This window comes from Protopterus annectens, chromosome 4.part1 (assembly GCF_019279795.1).
Source record: "Protopterus annectens isolate FY-2018-M chromosome 4.part1, PAN1.0, whole genome shotgun sequence".
Classification (NCBI taxonomy): Eukaryota; Metazoa; Chordata; order Ceratodontiformes; family Protopteridae; genus Protopterus; species Protopterus annectens.
Window position 1 is genome coordinate 812,345,606 of NC_056734.1, and position 13,223 is coordinate 812,358,828.

At 37.8% G+C, this 13,223-nt stretch overlaps 2 protein-coding genes across 3 annotated transcripts in view; one reads left to right on the top strand and one right to left on the bottom strand.

Moving 5' to 3' along the window:
* Nucleotides 1-3,825, bottom strand: part of SAP130 (Sin3A associated protein 130) — a 547,137-nt gene extending 543,312 nt beyond the window's left edge. Inside the window, exons 1-2 of the mRNA XM_044070859.1 lie at nucleotides 3,642-3,825; nucleotides 1,054-1,191 (exon numbers count right to left, since the gene is read on the bottom strand). Coding sequence (XP_043926794.1) covers nucleotides 1,054-1,174 — 121 coding nt within the window. The 5' untranslated portion in view covers nucleotides 1,175-1,191; nucleotides 3,642-3,825. The remainder of the gene's footprint in view (nucleotides 1-1,053; nucleotides 1,192-3,641) is intronic.
* Nucleotides 3,826-4,128: 303 nt separating this feature from the next.
* Nucleotides 4,129-13,223, top strand: part of NICN1 (nicolin 1) — a 525,511-nt gene continuing 516,416 nt past the window's right edge. For both annotated transcript variants that reach the window (XM_044070573.1, XM_044070574.1), the window contains exon 1: nucleotides 4,129-4,381. The gene's annotated coding sequence lies outside the window, so the exon portion shown is untranslated. The remainder of the gene's footprint in view (nucleotides 4,382-13,223) is intronic.

The following is a 13,223-nucleotide window of genomic DNA, read 5'->3' on the forward strand; positions in this document are numbered from 1 at the left end:
CCCAGGCTACAGCTCAGCTTCAGTTACTAGCTTGAACTTTCTGCCTTGGCCCTGTTGTACAGCAGTACACAGCCCTGGCTACAGCTCAGCTTCAGTTACTAGCTTGAATGCTAGAAAGACCAAAGCAGCAGGGTAAGGTTTGACTCGGCGTCCTTTTCCAGCCTGCCCATCCTGGGGGATGGAGGTAGTCCGATCTGTTGCAACACTGCCCCAAAAGAATTGCTGATGTACTGCCAATAGCAGCTCCTGATCAAGTATGTCACACAAAATCCAGGCTATGAGATGTCAGGCAGGGTAGGCAGACTCTGGGACTGTAGAAGCACACAGAGAGCTCCCCAAACCCAGCAACATTTAAATGAAGCCAGCAGTCAGCATGAGGAGGAAACCTGACAGGGAGAAAGGACCATCATGCAAATGCAGGACTGCCCGGTGCAATTTTTCCCTTTGATTGGGGAATGAATGTGCAGATAAAGCTCTCCCTCAATCAAGAAATTAAAGGGCTTGTAGGACTTTCATCCTAACTGGGGGAAGGAATGGGTTGCCTGCCACCCCAGAGGGGGAACAAATGAGGTGATAAGGTGCAGAGGAAGAGGAGCCTGAAGCTGGGGCAACAAAAAACACAACAGACCTATTTCCCACAGATACATCACCAACCAAAATACACCAAGGTCAGTTATATATACTTCACATATTTAAACTAATATGAACTAACACTATATTTAATGCTAGTCAAAAACACAGCACAATGGCAAAGCTAACATGTTAGGAAGAATTCTTAAGAAGCAGCCAAAAGAGGCAGTAAATGCGACACCACCATACATCTACTTACTTTAAGTCTCAATCCACTGATGACACAGATCTACTCAATCACGTCCCCTTAACTTTTATTACAAAAAAAAATCCCAATGCATAACAAATACTAAAAACCCACCTAAGCAAATGCTTATGGTTTCATTTCACTACAGTATTTTCCAGGAAAAAAATAATTCAAAAGATTAAAACAATATAAAAATGCATACTATTCTTCATGATGCATATGCATTTGCATCTTACCTGTACTCTGAGGAAGTCCTGGCACGATTCCTGCCACAGTGCTGCTGCTAGGCATAGCAGCTGGAAGAGATCCCAGACCAGCAGTCGGGGCGCCCAAACGAGGAAACTGCTGGGAGCTCATTATCAAAGAGCTCAAAACTGGAGAGGGAAAAAAAGGCATATAATTTACAATTTTTTTAACTAATGTACTTCTGAATCAAAACACTACCACAATAACCACCACTTATACAATCAGTCAAACTTTGGTTTAAACGTGTATGCTACATAAAACACGTAACAAAACTTTAAATATTCCCTCGCAAGGGCAATATAACACAATTTCACATGCACAAAGTCAAGGAAAATGAACTATGGCCATGTCTGAAATGTGACATTAAACTAACTTTCAAAACAACATTATCTAAAGTAGAGCCATCGACTTTACAATGCATATTTGCATCCGATAATTAGGAAATTCCAGCTAGACAGAGCCTACTGGCACTGCAACACCAGAAAGAAAATGTCCAAAATGAACAAAGCGGAAAGTGCATAACCTGATTCACCTAAGACTAAAAAAAAAAAATAATAATAATATTGAAATGCACATTTGCAAGACACTATAAATGCTCAAGAAAGAGTAGCACATTTTTAAAATCCATTATATTAAGCACTTCATACAAAAGAAAACCAGAAAACTACAACTTTTACATCACACAGGGCTGATCTAGTCAGGTACATTGGTCAACAAACAACCACCATCTGCAATGAGCACAGTGGTACAAGTACAGAATGGATAGAATACTTGGAAGGAGAGTAACTGTACAACAAAGCATGAAGACACAAATACTTAACAGAGTTTTTAAAAAATTGTCTAGTTAGGCAATGCTACAGCTGCAAGTCCAGCGTGGAAAGACTGACCTTAAAAGCACACCTGGGGAAAGATTTAGTTTGCATTTGCTTGGAGACTGTTACCAACACTGGACCCAACTTAGAAGTATTACTGCACTGAACTTTGCTACAAAGCCAAGTATTACATTTTCTCCATGCTACTAGGGAGCCTCAAAGTTAGTATATGTAGGACACAGGTGTCTGGGATGCACAGTCCTTCATGTGGGGCAATTTCATAGGAGAAAAAACACAATTTACATATTTTTTTTTGCAAACCAATGCTCTACCACAGAATACTGGGAGCACTTGGTGATAATAGATACTCGTCAGTGAAGTGGCATGATGATTGTGATTTGTACTGTATCACCAAATCCAGTATTGGTATGTACTGTACTGAAGTTGGTGTTTTCTTTGTAATCTATAAAGTTAGACATAACTTGTGACAGTTTCATAAAATGTATATTTTATTAAAATTAGTTGGTACACAGCCACAAGTTTTTATTTGTAAGTACCTTGTTTAATTAATTAGAAGTTTACTGGTGACAAATGGTGTTTGCTACTAAAACAGCAAGGCTATTTTCACGTATAGGTATTCCGCTTTGAAAACAGGTTTACAGCAGTAGCACTGAGAACACGAAACTTATTAAAAATTGAAATTTTAAACATAAGGCTAAACTGTTGCAAATAAATAAAATAAAAACATATTAAAATTACAATATTGCTACGATATTTACGTAAAACTATTGTTAGGAAACAGTTAATTCCTGCAAACGACACATTTTAAACAGGAGTCTATAAAACATTATGTTTGGCTTGCAATGTTGGACTTGACCTCAGGATAGAAATGCAATCCAAATCACTCCACATATACCATTTAGAATACATTTTTCCAATAATGCTTCCAACCATACAACTGTCCTTCCACCAGCCTGTTCAAGTATTCCACTTCTTCTACACACAGTCTCAGCTGCAGAAATCAGCCCTCTCGAACTTTATAACAAGTCGCAATGCTCTAACGATGTGCGATGGGACCAAAAAACAAATTACTTTACAATTTAGCATGCAATGCAAAGTATCCTTTCCAGAAGATGCATTAGGGGTTCACATGAGTTATATGCACCGAGTTCTCGACTTATTACCATATAAAGCCGCGTACCCAGCTGCATACAGTAATATTTCTTAAAATTATAAAGCCCAAACTCCCAGCTTTTTGGACAACCGCACCCCAAGTCTGCTGTCAGCATCATTACTCTTGCAGCCTTATGTTTCACAACCCACCCGATCACTTCAGTGATAGGGAGGGGGTGCCTGCAGATCACTTCAGTAGAGTATCGCTTAAGAAAAGCAAGTAGAAAGAGCCTTTCTTAGAAGGAGGACCTCAATCAGCATCAAGAAGGTACCTTATTTAGCAGACCCTCAACTCTCCGGACTGGCGGAAAAATGGATATTCCTGCCAGCGCTTCTACTCACTACTACTCTAAAAGGGTTTGTTGACTATGACTACTCCCGCCTCTAACGTGAATCACTTGGCTAGTCTAACGTTTTGTCTCTTACTAGCGGAGACCATTAAAAATTCAAGTCCGGTAGGGAAAGAGGCCGCCCGGCCCCTCAGTTCTACGTTCTGACCGGCGATACTGGATCAGTTGTAAACAAAGATTGGCTGGACAGCCTCTAACTCTCCGTTTCCGCAACCCCTACCCATGTCTCTAGAAGCTACTTACAATATAACTCCGTAGCAGTTTCACGGATACCAGCTGTTCCTCCGTCCCCGCAGTAGAGCGGGATGTGCTTTTTCTGGCAACCAGTCTTGCCAAGCAAAGAATTCAACGATCAGGTCCACTTACTCTTCTCTTCCACTTCTCTAGCTACTCCAGTAAGCTAAAGGACTACACATGCGCATACGGCCCTTAGGGCGGGGCAGAGAAGCCACCGAAGAGAACTACACATGCGCCAGTAACACAAATGGGAGGAGCAAACAAGCACACATCTATTGCTACCAACCCCCCCGTGACGTCCAGTTAATACCAACCAGTCACTTGCAGCGTAAAGCTAGTCTCGTTGACATAGGCAACCGATTAGCCACGCCCATTATTGCTACTTTTCATCCTTTCTCAAGTATAAGTATTCTCGCTATAGGTTGTGACTGTTTTACGTCGCTGAAATGGTAAAAGAAGAGCTGATGTTTTGTCATTTGAGTAGACATGTTGTGGCTGTCAAGAGCAGGAAGAGAGTGTGTGACTTTTATTTTTTACGTGAGGGCGGTCAGTTAAAACAGTGACTCTTAAGGAAGGCCTGAGAGAAAAGCTCCAAAAAGGAGTATATTTATAGATAGAAAAGTGCAGACAACACGCGTGAACAGAGAGGGAAAGAGAGTTGCGGAATAGGGCTTGGAGAGAAAGTTCAAGCTCATTTTTGTTGTACAGTATTTCGTAATGAACGTACCTCACTGAAGGCAGTGAAAGTAGGTGCAAAAGCTCTTGACAAATACATTTATATTGCAAAAAATGTGGGCACTTAAGTTCCGTAAAATTAAATACCTAATGACACACAGCTTTTCTCGTTTCCAAAAGGATTGTGGGGTACTATTCAGAGACACGGCGAGAGTGGCAAATTGTGCAGTAATGTGTATCTGTAAAGTATACTTGATTATGAGGACTGTACCTAATTTTTAGTTTTACAATGTTCACGTTTTTCTTCGTTGTATTCAGTGAAAGGGCCCGTTACACATGCACATCTAGTGGTAATATTTTTCAGAGGAGATTACTCGCTAATAACATTAGGCCCCTTACAAGGCTAACCAAGTTTTACTCCTATTTCCACGATCAGCACCTATCACCTCTGTCTAAGAAGGACATAGGTGGAACCCCGGCCGGGGGGTGAATTTACGTTTACCCATCAAATATTCCAGACTACATTTGAAGAAGGCCAATGAGGTGCTCTAGATGATATGAAGCGGGAGTCTTTTCCAAAGGTGTTGATAACCCATGGGAGACAAATCTGTCTCTCCAGCAGGTTTTTGTCAATGTCACATACCAGGTTCAGGCCATTAGCGCAAGTAACCCATGTACCATTTGAGCAAAGATTGCCTTTTATGCAAGGCCAGAGATTGCCTCCATGTAGTCTGTATGAAACAGAATAAAGTGACACTGATTTCAGACAATCCTCATAGGATAGATGCTGATGACCTTGAATCTTCTTTGTGAGGAACTTTTAACTAATATCCATGGTAAATAATACGGAATCTTATTAATTTCGCAGAAAAAAACTTTTAAGGGTATAAATTAAATTGTAGCAATTATGTGAGCTTCTTAGTTTAAATTTTTAATAAACTGTTAGTAAGTGTTCCCCATTATGAGTGGTGCAAAAATTCTACCCCACAAGGTAATTTATATTGGCTTCTGATAAAGGGAGAGATAAAATGCAAGTCCTCTTTCAGTTATTGATGACACTAGTATGTTGGCAATTTAGTCTGATAAGGTGTATAAAAAAATGTAGTCGGGTTTATCTCAGCTCTTCAAATCAGGAAAACATTCCCTTCCTAAACCAAATCCCAACAGATTTGACTAAATTAGTGCCTAAGCTTTTGATTCCTGTTTCATTAACTGTGCTACTTGTGTCATTGACTCTAATCTTTACATAATACTGTTATGCTAACAGAGAGCATTGGTCCTAACCCTTTTTCTACTCAACTTATTGCTATTTCTAAGCTAGTTCTAAAAGTCAGCTATGTCTCTCTAGGCTGCATCCCACAATACTTGCCCCAGATAATCTACCCACAAAATACATCAAACTAGCAACCAAAGCCATACCTAATATCTGTTTTCATCAACTGATCCGTACTAGAGTATATATTCCTAACATCTTTAAACAATTTCTTGTCATTCCATTGCATAAAGGCAACTTAAAGAACCAAATTCCGCACCCATAACTATCCTATCCTCATTGTCTTAAGATCTCAGAAAATTGTATCTTTTTTCAGGTAGTTCAGTATCTCCAATCAATCCCATTTGCCTTTCATATCATGACTTTTATCCGTTACACAGTACAGATACTGCCCTCTTACCTTTCATTAACTCCGTGCTTGCCACAGAAATAAAAATAACTTCACATCTATCAAAAACATTCAACACTCTCTCCCAAGAAAAGTCTTCAGACATCTACCCCAGTTTGTTATATTTTCCTTTCTAGGTCCTCTGATACATCCCCACTGTTACAAATCAGGTTCCAGTCCTGACCCATAAATGATCCCTGCTGAAAGCTGGCGAGTTCTCCCTAAATTATCTTAAGATCAGTAATCACAGTTTTAGGTAGAATATGAATACATGTTTGCATAATCTTCCTCTCCCGTCAGTAACCCTTAGTACCAGTAATTTATCATTATTTTTTTCTCTTCTATCACAACCAGAGCTCCTGTAGCAATCAATATTATTTCTTATCTTTTCCTTTGTTCCTGATATTCCACTGAATGTCCACCCCAAAATTCTTTCTTTGTTAAATTCATATTATCATTTATATCCAAATATGTCTCCTGCAGCATTGCTATTTGCATCCTACATTTCTTTAGTATAATTCACTAGTCTTCTTTTGGTCTGTACCAGTAAGACCATTTGCATTCCATGATAATATGGATAGAGTAGTAAGCATAAAAAAATCACCAGCCAAGGGAAGTAAAGCCACAAGAACACTGATTTAATGAGTGCTTTAGTTACAAATATAAAACAGAAACTTTATTAGATTAACCATTCACTTATTTCCTCTTTTATAAACTTGTTCACTATCATCATGTGGCCAAAACGTTAATTATATGAATGCACAAATATTTCCTATCGAACCACACAACACATAAATATGTCATAGCTAAATTTTAAGAAATTCATTAAAACATGTTAAATTATATGCACTCCAAAAATACATGTTTTTATATAACAAGTAATAAAAAGTGGTAAAGAAATCATAATTTAACCCTGTTAAATTTTAGGCTATTTATTAAAATCTTATCATTTATACATGGGGGTTAGAGGCATTCAGTTCAATCTGCCAATGAAGTGCCCTTGGTTTCAAGCCAAGCCTGGCATGCCAATTTACCACCCTTAAGTCTGGGACTACCTTTTATAAAACATTTTTATATTGCACACACTCCATAGAGTGCTTGGACAAGGCATTGGTCAAATCATCCTTTTTTACAGCATATACATTTTGATAAATTCTTTTTCTAAACATTTGCTCAGTCTTACCCATGTAAAATCAAGGACAAAAGGAGGACAAAAAGAGCACTGCATCAACTATACTCCCCCTTGATATTGCAAAGAAAATGACCATTGGGGCCAATGTTATGTAGATATCCTGCCTCAGTAATGTTCTCCATGTCTAAAATGAACTTGCATTGTTTGCAGGATCCAATTGATTATTTCCTTAGCATTTCTACAGGATCCACATCTGTACGTACTCCTTTGACAATTTTTTTAACTTTTTTGTTAATCCCAAACAAGTCTTTTAATTTTTTTTCCTTATCAGTAAACCTTGACACATTACCAAGTTTACCAGTTAACCTGTAGATACCAAAATCAAGAACCCATTCCTTGTAAAAAATCTTCTTAACATCCATATTTCTACAATAGTATTCCAGCACCATGGTTCTAGAAAAATCTTTTTCATCTTTTCTGTGACCAGGTAAATTAGATGGATTTCTAATCAAGCATGTATATTTTGTAAGCCTAACACCTGTCAAACAGAGTGTGTGGGTACCCCTTGTTTAAAAATATTGTTTTTTTAAAATTAACACTCTTCTAGAAGTCTGTGCTTTTCAGAGGCCAACCTGGACAATGTTACCAGCTGCCCTTTCATAATGTTTTTCTTTTGCCACAGGGGATGAGAGCTGTTAAAATGAAGTATACTGTTTAGATAAGTTGCCTTGTAGTAAACAGAGGGTTTGAAGGAACTCGCACCATAATTCTTATAGAACAACACACCCAAAAAGCTCATCTTGTCCTTATCCATCTCTCTCTGACAAAACTTAAGAAGTCCATAGTCTGGTTGATACATTCACATAAATTTATTCAACATATTAGAGTTCCCAGTCCATAAAATAAAAATGTCATTCTGGAATCTGAAATACTGTAAAATGTAATTCCAAAACTTAGAACCAAACACAAAGTTGCATTCCCACCTACAAAGTACAATGTTGGCAAAAATAGGTGCTGCAGCTGCCCCTATTACTACCCCCAACTTGTTTAATTAATTCATTAATTTAATTATTTTTGTTTACAGGAAAGTCCAACTGGGTAACACTCATTTTCAGCAAAGGCCTAGGGTGAAAAACTTGATTTACTTGCATTGCATTATACTAAGTTCCAGTTAAACACATAATAGTTACATTTCCATTTACATTTATACACAAACAGTAAAGTAATGTCTTTCGACTTTTCCCAGTTAGGGGTCTCCACAGCGGAACTACAGTCTGCTAATGATTGGCAGTGAATTTGTATAGTGCCGATTTGCCAGCTCGATGCCCAACTTTCAAAGAAGGCACACTCATTCACGCACACACCTACCTGCATGTCTTTATATGTCACTCGACCACGGGGAGGACATGCAGACTCCACACAGAAGGCGCTCCAGCTGTGAATCATATGGGAGAACCTCTTGCTGTAAGGCAACAATGCTAACCGCTGCACCACCATGGCTATACACAAACAGTAGTTACATTTATACATTCTAAGATTTTAGAACAAGAGCACTCAGCCTTCTACCTGCTTAACTGAATAAACTACTGGAAACTTCAACAAGGTGTCTTTATTCCTCCCACAGAGAGGGCATCAGAGAAGGAGAGTCTCTTAGATATGCTAGCTTAAGTGATTTTATCTGAACTAATCCTTTGTACTCTGTTCCTGGTTAATGGAAGGATATGCCGGTAACAAACACAGGGATTCCTAAATATCCAGGAATGATCCAATCTATCAGCAGGAGTGTAGGCGGTCATTGAAGGGTTGTGGCAGAGGTTTTGGATGGAAAAGGGGCAAGTATTAGAGTTGAGTACTCATAAAACCACCACAGTCACCAGTCAAGGTACTGCAATATTTTTTGGTACTTTCAAAATATTTAACTGTAGTCATTTGGAAATTACCCCAACACTTTTGTTTTCTCTAAGAAGTTGTAAGTCACTGATATTTTGAAAGAGCTTAAACTGTATTCTAAGAAATTGAATTTAAGTTTGCTTTTGGAAGGGAACAGTGGACTGCACCAAGCAGCCTTAATACATAAGAGTACATTTAAACCTCCATTGATTCCACCTGTGGCATTGTTTGAAAAACTGTGTGAGAATGATCTGAGTTGTCTTGCTATCACTAATACAAGAATGCACCACACCCTGACACCCCATTAATACAAATGTTGTAAGAACTTTCTAAGGAACATTCCATTCATAATATGAAGCCCATCAAGAGTGGGAGGTTGTGGTCATTATGGACACATATATGCATTCAACAAATGTTGTGTTACTTGAACAAAGATGACTTTTTTGTTTCAGCTTCACTGAATGAAGTCATTAGCTAGTCCAAGATAGGCCTATGGTTGAATAATTTAGGTCTTGAATTGGGGTTCACAAATGTGCTCATTGACTATATGAAGGCTGAGAATCAGATAGTGCCATCCATTTTTTGGATCCCAAGACTCGCAAATCTGCTGACAATCCACCTATGTGGCTTATTGTAGCATGGAGGGATCCAAGACTGAGTCAATGGCTAAGCTGGTGGATTTTCACCTTAAGGGATTCTTCAGGAAAAAAAAAAATTAAAAGACTCCTGGCACTTTTTGCAAGCTATTTCTGCCACTGTGTTTGATCCTGATGGGTTGATGGTCACCATTGATGTCAATACTTATTTTTGGTAATAGCACATTACACTGGAATGGAGTGGTTCTACAAGGCTTTGAAATGTGGTACAAATCTAAGTAAAAATGTGATTAGAATCAAGTGTGAATGTATGGATCTTGTGTTAACAAATAATTTTGTATATTTCAAGAAATAATATTTTAAATAGCTTGGGGGTAGCAATGGGAGCTGCTGCAGCACACATTTTTGCCACCATTATACTTAAGTGGTGGCAACACAACTTTGTATTTGGCTTTAAGTGTTATTATTACATTTCACAGTATTTGAGATTCCTGGATGACATTTTCATTTTATGGACTGGGAACTCTATTATGTTGAATGAATTTCTGTGTTATATCACCCAGACTACAGACTTCTTGAGTTTTGTCAGTGAGATGGAAAAGGACAAGATGAGCTTTTTGGATGTGTTATTGTATAAGGGTCTATATTATATGTTAGAAGTTTGAAAACTTCGAAAGTTAAATAATCAAATTTAAATGTTCGAAGTTTCAAACATTGAACATATAATAAAAAAACAAAAAAAAAAACAAATGGAATTTACCTGACTAGTGTAGGCAGGAGGGCAAGCCCCCCTGCCCCCCCGCTGTTTAACTATACCAACTCTGAGACTGCACTATAGTGTGGTAAATTTCCCTTATTGCACTGTAATGCGGTCTCAGAGTTGGTATATTTAAAGGGGGGGTGCAGGGGGGCTTGTCCCTCTGCCTACAGCCTTTAATTGTGGGTTTGGGTTTTTTTTTTTTTTTTTTTTACATATGTTCAAAGTTTTATAACTTCGAACATTTAAATTCGATATTTTAATGTTTGAAGTTATAAAACTTCAAACATATGACATAGACCCGTTGTATAATAATTATGGTGTGCACTCCTTTGAATCCCTTGTTTACTGTAAGGCAACTTATTCAAACAGTTTGCTTCATTTTAACAGCTCTCATCCCCTGTGGCAGAAGAAAAACATTGTGAAAAGGCAAACGTTAAGATTGTCCTGGTTTGTCTTTGAAGAGCACCGGTTTCTGGAAGAATGTGAATTTTTAAAGACAATGTTTTTAGAGAGGGAGTACCCACAAGCTCTGTTTTGTAGTTGCTACAAAGAGGTGATGGGTGTTTGGCTTACAAAATATCCATGCTTGACTAGAAATCCATCTAACTTACCCAGCTACAGGAAAGATGAAAAATATTTTTCTATAACCATTAGAATAAGTAGAAACATAGATGTTAAGGAGATTTTTACAAGTAATTGGTCCTTTGTTTTTGACACCTATGTGTTAACTGGTAAGCATGACAATGTGCCAAGGTTTGCTTAATAAAAAAAGGGAAAAAAAATAAAAGTCTTGTTTGAGAGTAACAAAAACATTAAGGAAAGTGGCGATAGGGGATTTGTACAGATGTGGATTCTGCAAACAATGTAAGTTCATTTTAGACATGGAGAACATTAATGTGGCAGGATATCTGCATAATATTGCCCCCAATGGTCATTTTGATGTTAGTGTCAAAGGGGTAGTATATTTGGCACAGTGTTCCTCTTGTCCTTGTTTGACATGGGTAAGACTGAGCAAATGTTGAGAAAAAGAATTTATCAACATCTGTATACTGTAAAAAGGGTGTTTTGACCAATGACTTGTGTAAGTACTCTAACGATTATGTGCAATATAAAAAAGTTTTTATTTTTTGTTTTGGAAAGGGTAGTCCCAGATTTATGAGGGGGGGTTGGCACACCAGGCTCGAAGCCAGGGAGCTTCATTGGCAGATTGAATGCGTCTAACCCACAGGCATAAATGATAACATTTCAATAAATACCATGTTAACACTTAAAAGGGCTACATATGATTTTCTACTATGTTTTATTACTTTTTTATACAAAAAATGCATATTTTGGTATGCAGACAATTTAACATGTTGTAACTGACTGTTTAAAAAGTTGGCTGTAATGTATTCATGTGTTGTGTAGTTTGTAAGGAAATATTTGGACATTCATGCAGTTAACTTTTTGCCATATGGTGGCAATGGACAGGCTTATAAAAGAGGAAATGATGAGTGAATGTTTAATCTGATGAAGTTCCTGTTTTATATTTGGAACAAAAACACTCCATTAAACTGGTGTACTTGTGGCTTTACCTCCCTTGGTTGGCTATGTTTTTCTTGTTACCTTCCTTTTTGCCTGTTTGGACAAATATTTGGTTATAGATAGAAAAGGCTTTATAGTAGAATGATATTACTCCCACTTATTATACATGACAGTGTTTTTGTTTGTATATTTTCACACTTTAGCTTACAGTTACACAAATTTATACCAGGCTGATTTCTTATGTAGCCACTTCTTCTTATCTGCATTTGAACTTATGTAACATTTTCAATACTCTTTGCTTTAGTGAAAACACTCAGACAAAAGATGAATACATTTTAAGTTGCTTTAGGGGACATCCAAGATGGCTACACATTGAGTAACAGCTTAATTCTAGCTCTCCCAATGCGAAAACAGAATATCAGCAGAGAAGGCCAGTAGACTTGTGTTTATGGGTACATTTCAGTAACTGGCTAGTAAGTGTACTGCCTGGATGTCAGGAAAAAAGAAATACAGAAGATCTGGAAAAAATCAGTTACAAAAAGTGAGGAAGAAACACTGACTGGGGAAAGATCTGTGGCTGTTCTGCAAAAAGCACTGCAATCTCCAGACATGGATTCCAGTAACCTACAGGAAGATATAAGACAACTTCACACAGATCTGGTTAAAATAAATAAAACACTAATGGAGTATATCAACACAAACAACAAAAGGTTGAAAAAATGGAAGAAGCTTTAAACAGACATTCAGATGAGGTGATAAAGCTGCAAAACGCAGAGGTCAAAATGAAGAAAAGACTGACTGAATATGAAACTGCTCAGGAAAAGATGTTTCAAAAAAATAATAAAATTAGAGGACAGAGCATGTAGGGAAAACTTGAGATTTTCAGCTATACCAGAGAAGCTGGAAGGAACAGACTGCATTAATTTTATGAAAGCACAATTAATCAACTGGACTGGTATGCCACAGCAGGAGTTGTTAGTTGAAAGGGCATATCATCTGTATGCTCCAAACCTGGCTATGTGAAAGCAACCTAGGACCTTTAATAGTAAAGATACAATCCTACCAGCAGAAGGAGTTGATTCTGACAAAACTGTGGCAGACAGGCAAAGTACTAAAAGTGGGAGACAGCATAGTGTTTCTGGAGAATGATTACTCATTGTACACCAGGCAGAAGAAGAGAACATTTATTCCACTATTCAGGGAGTGTTGTGATGCAGGTGTGAGATTCAAACTGCTGTACCCATGGAGGGACAAAATAATTTTTGATAAAATGTTGAAGTATTGCAACATAGGGAGAATCTCTTAGAACAAGAAGAGGAGCAACTGCAGAATGCTAAACAGAAAATAAGG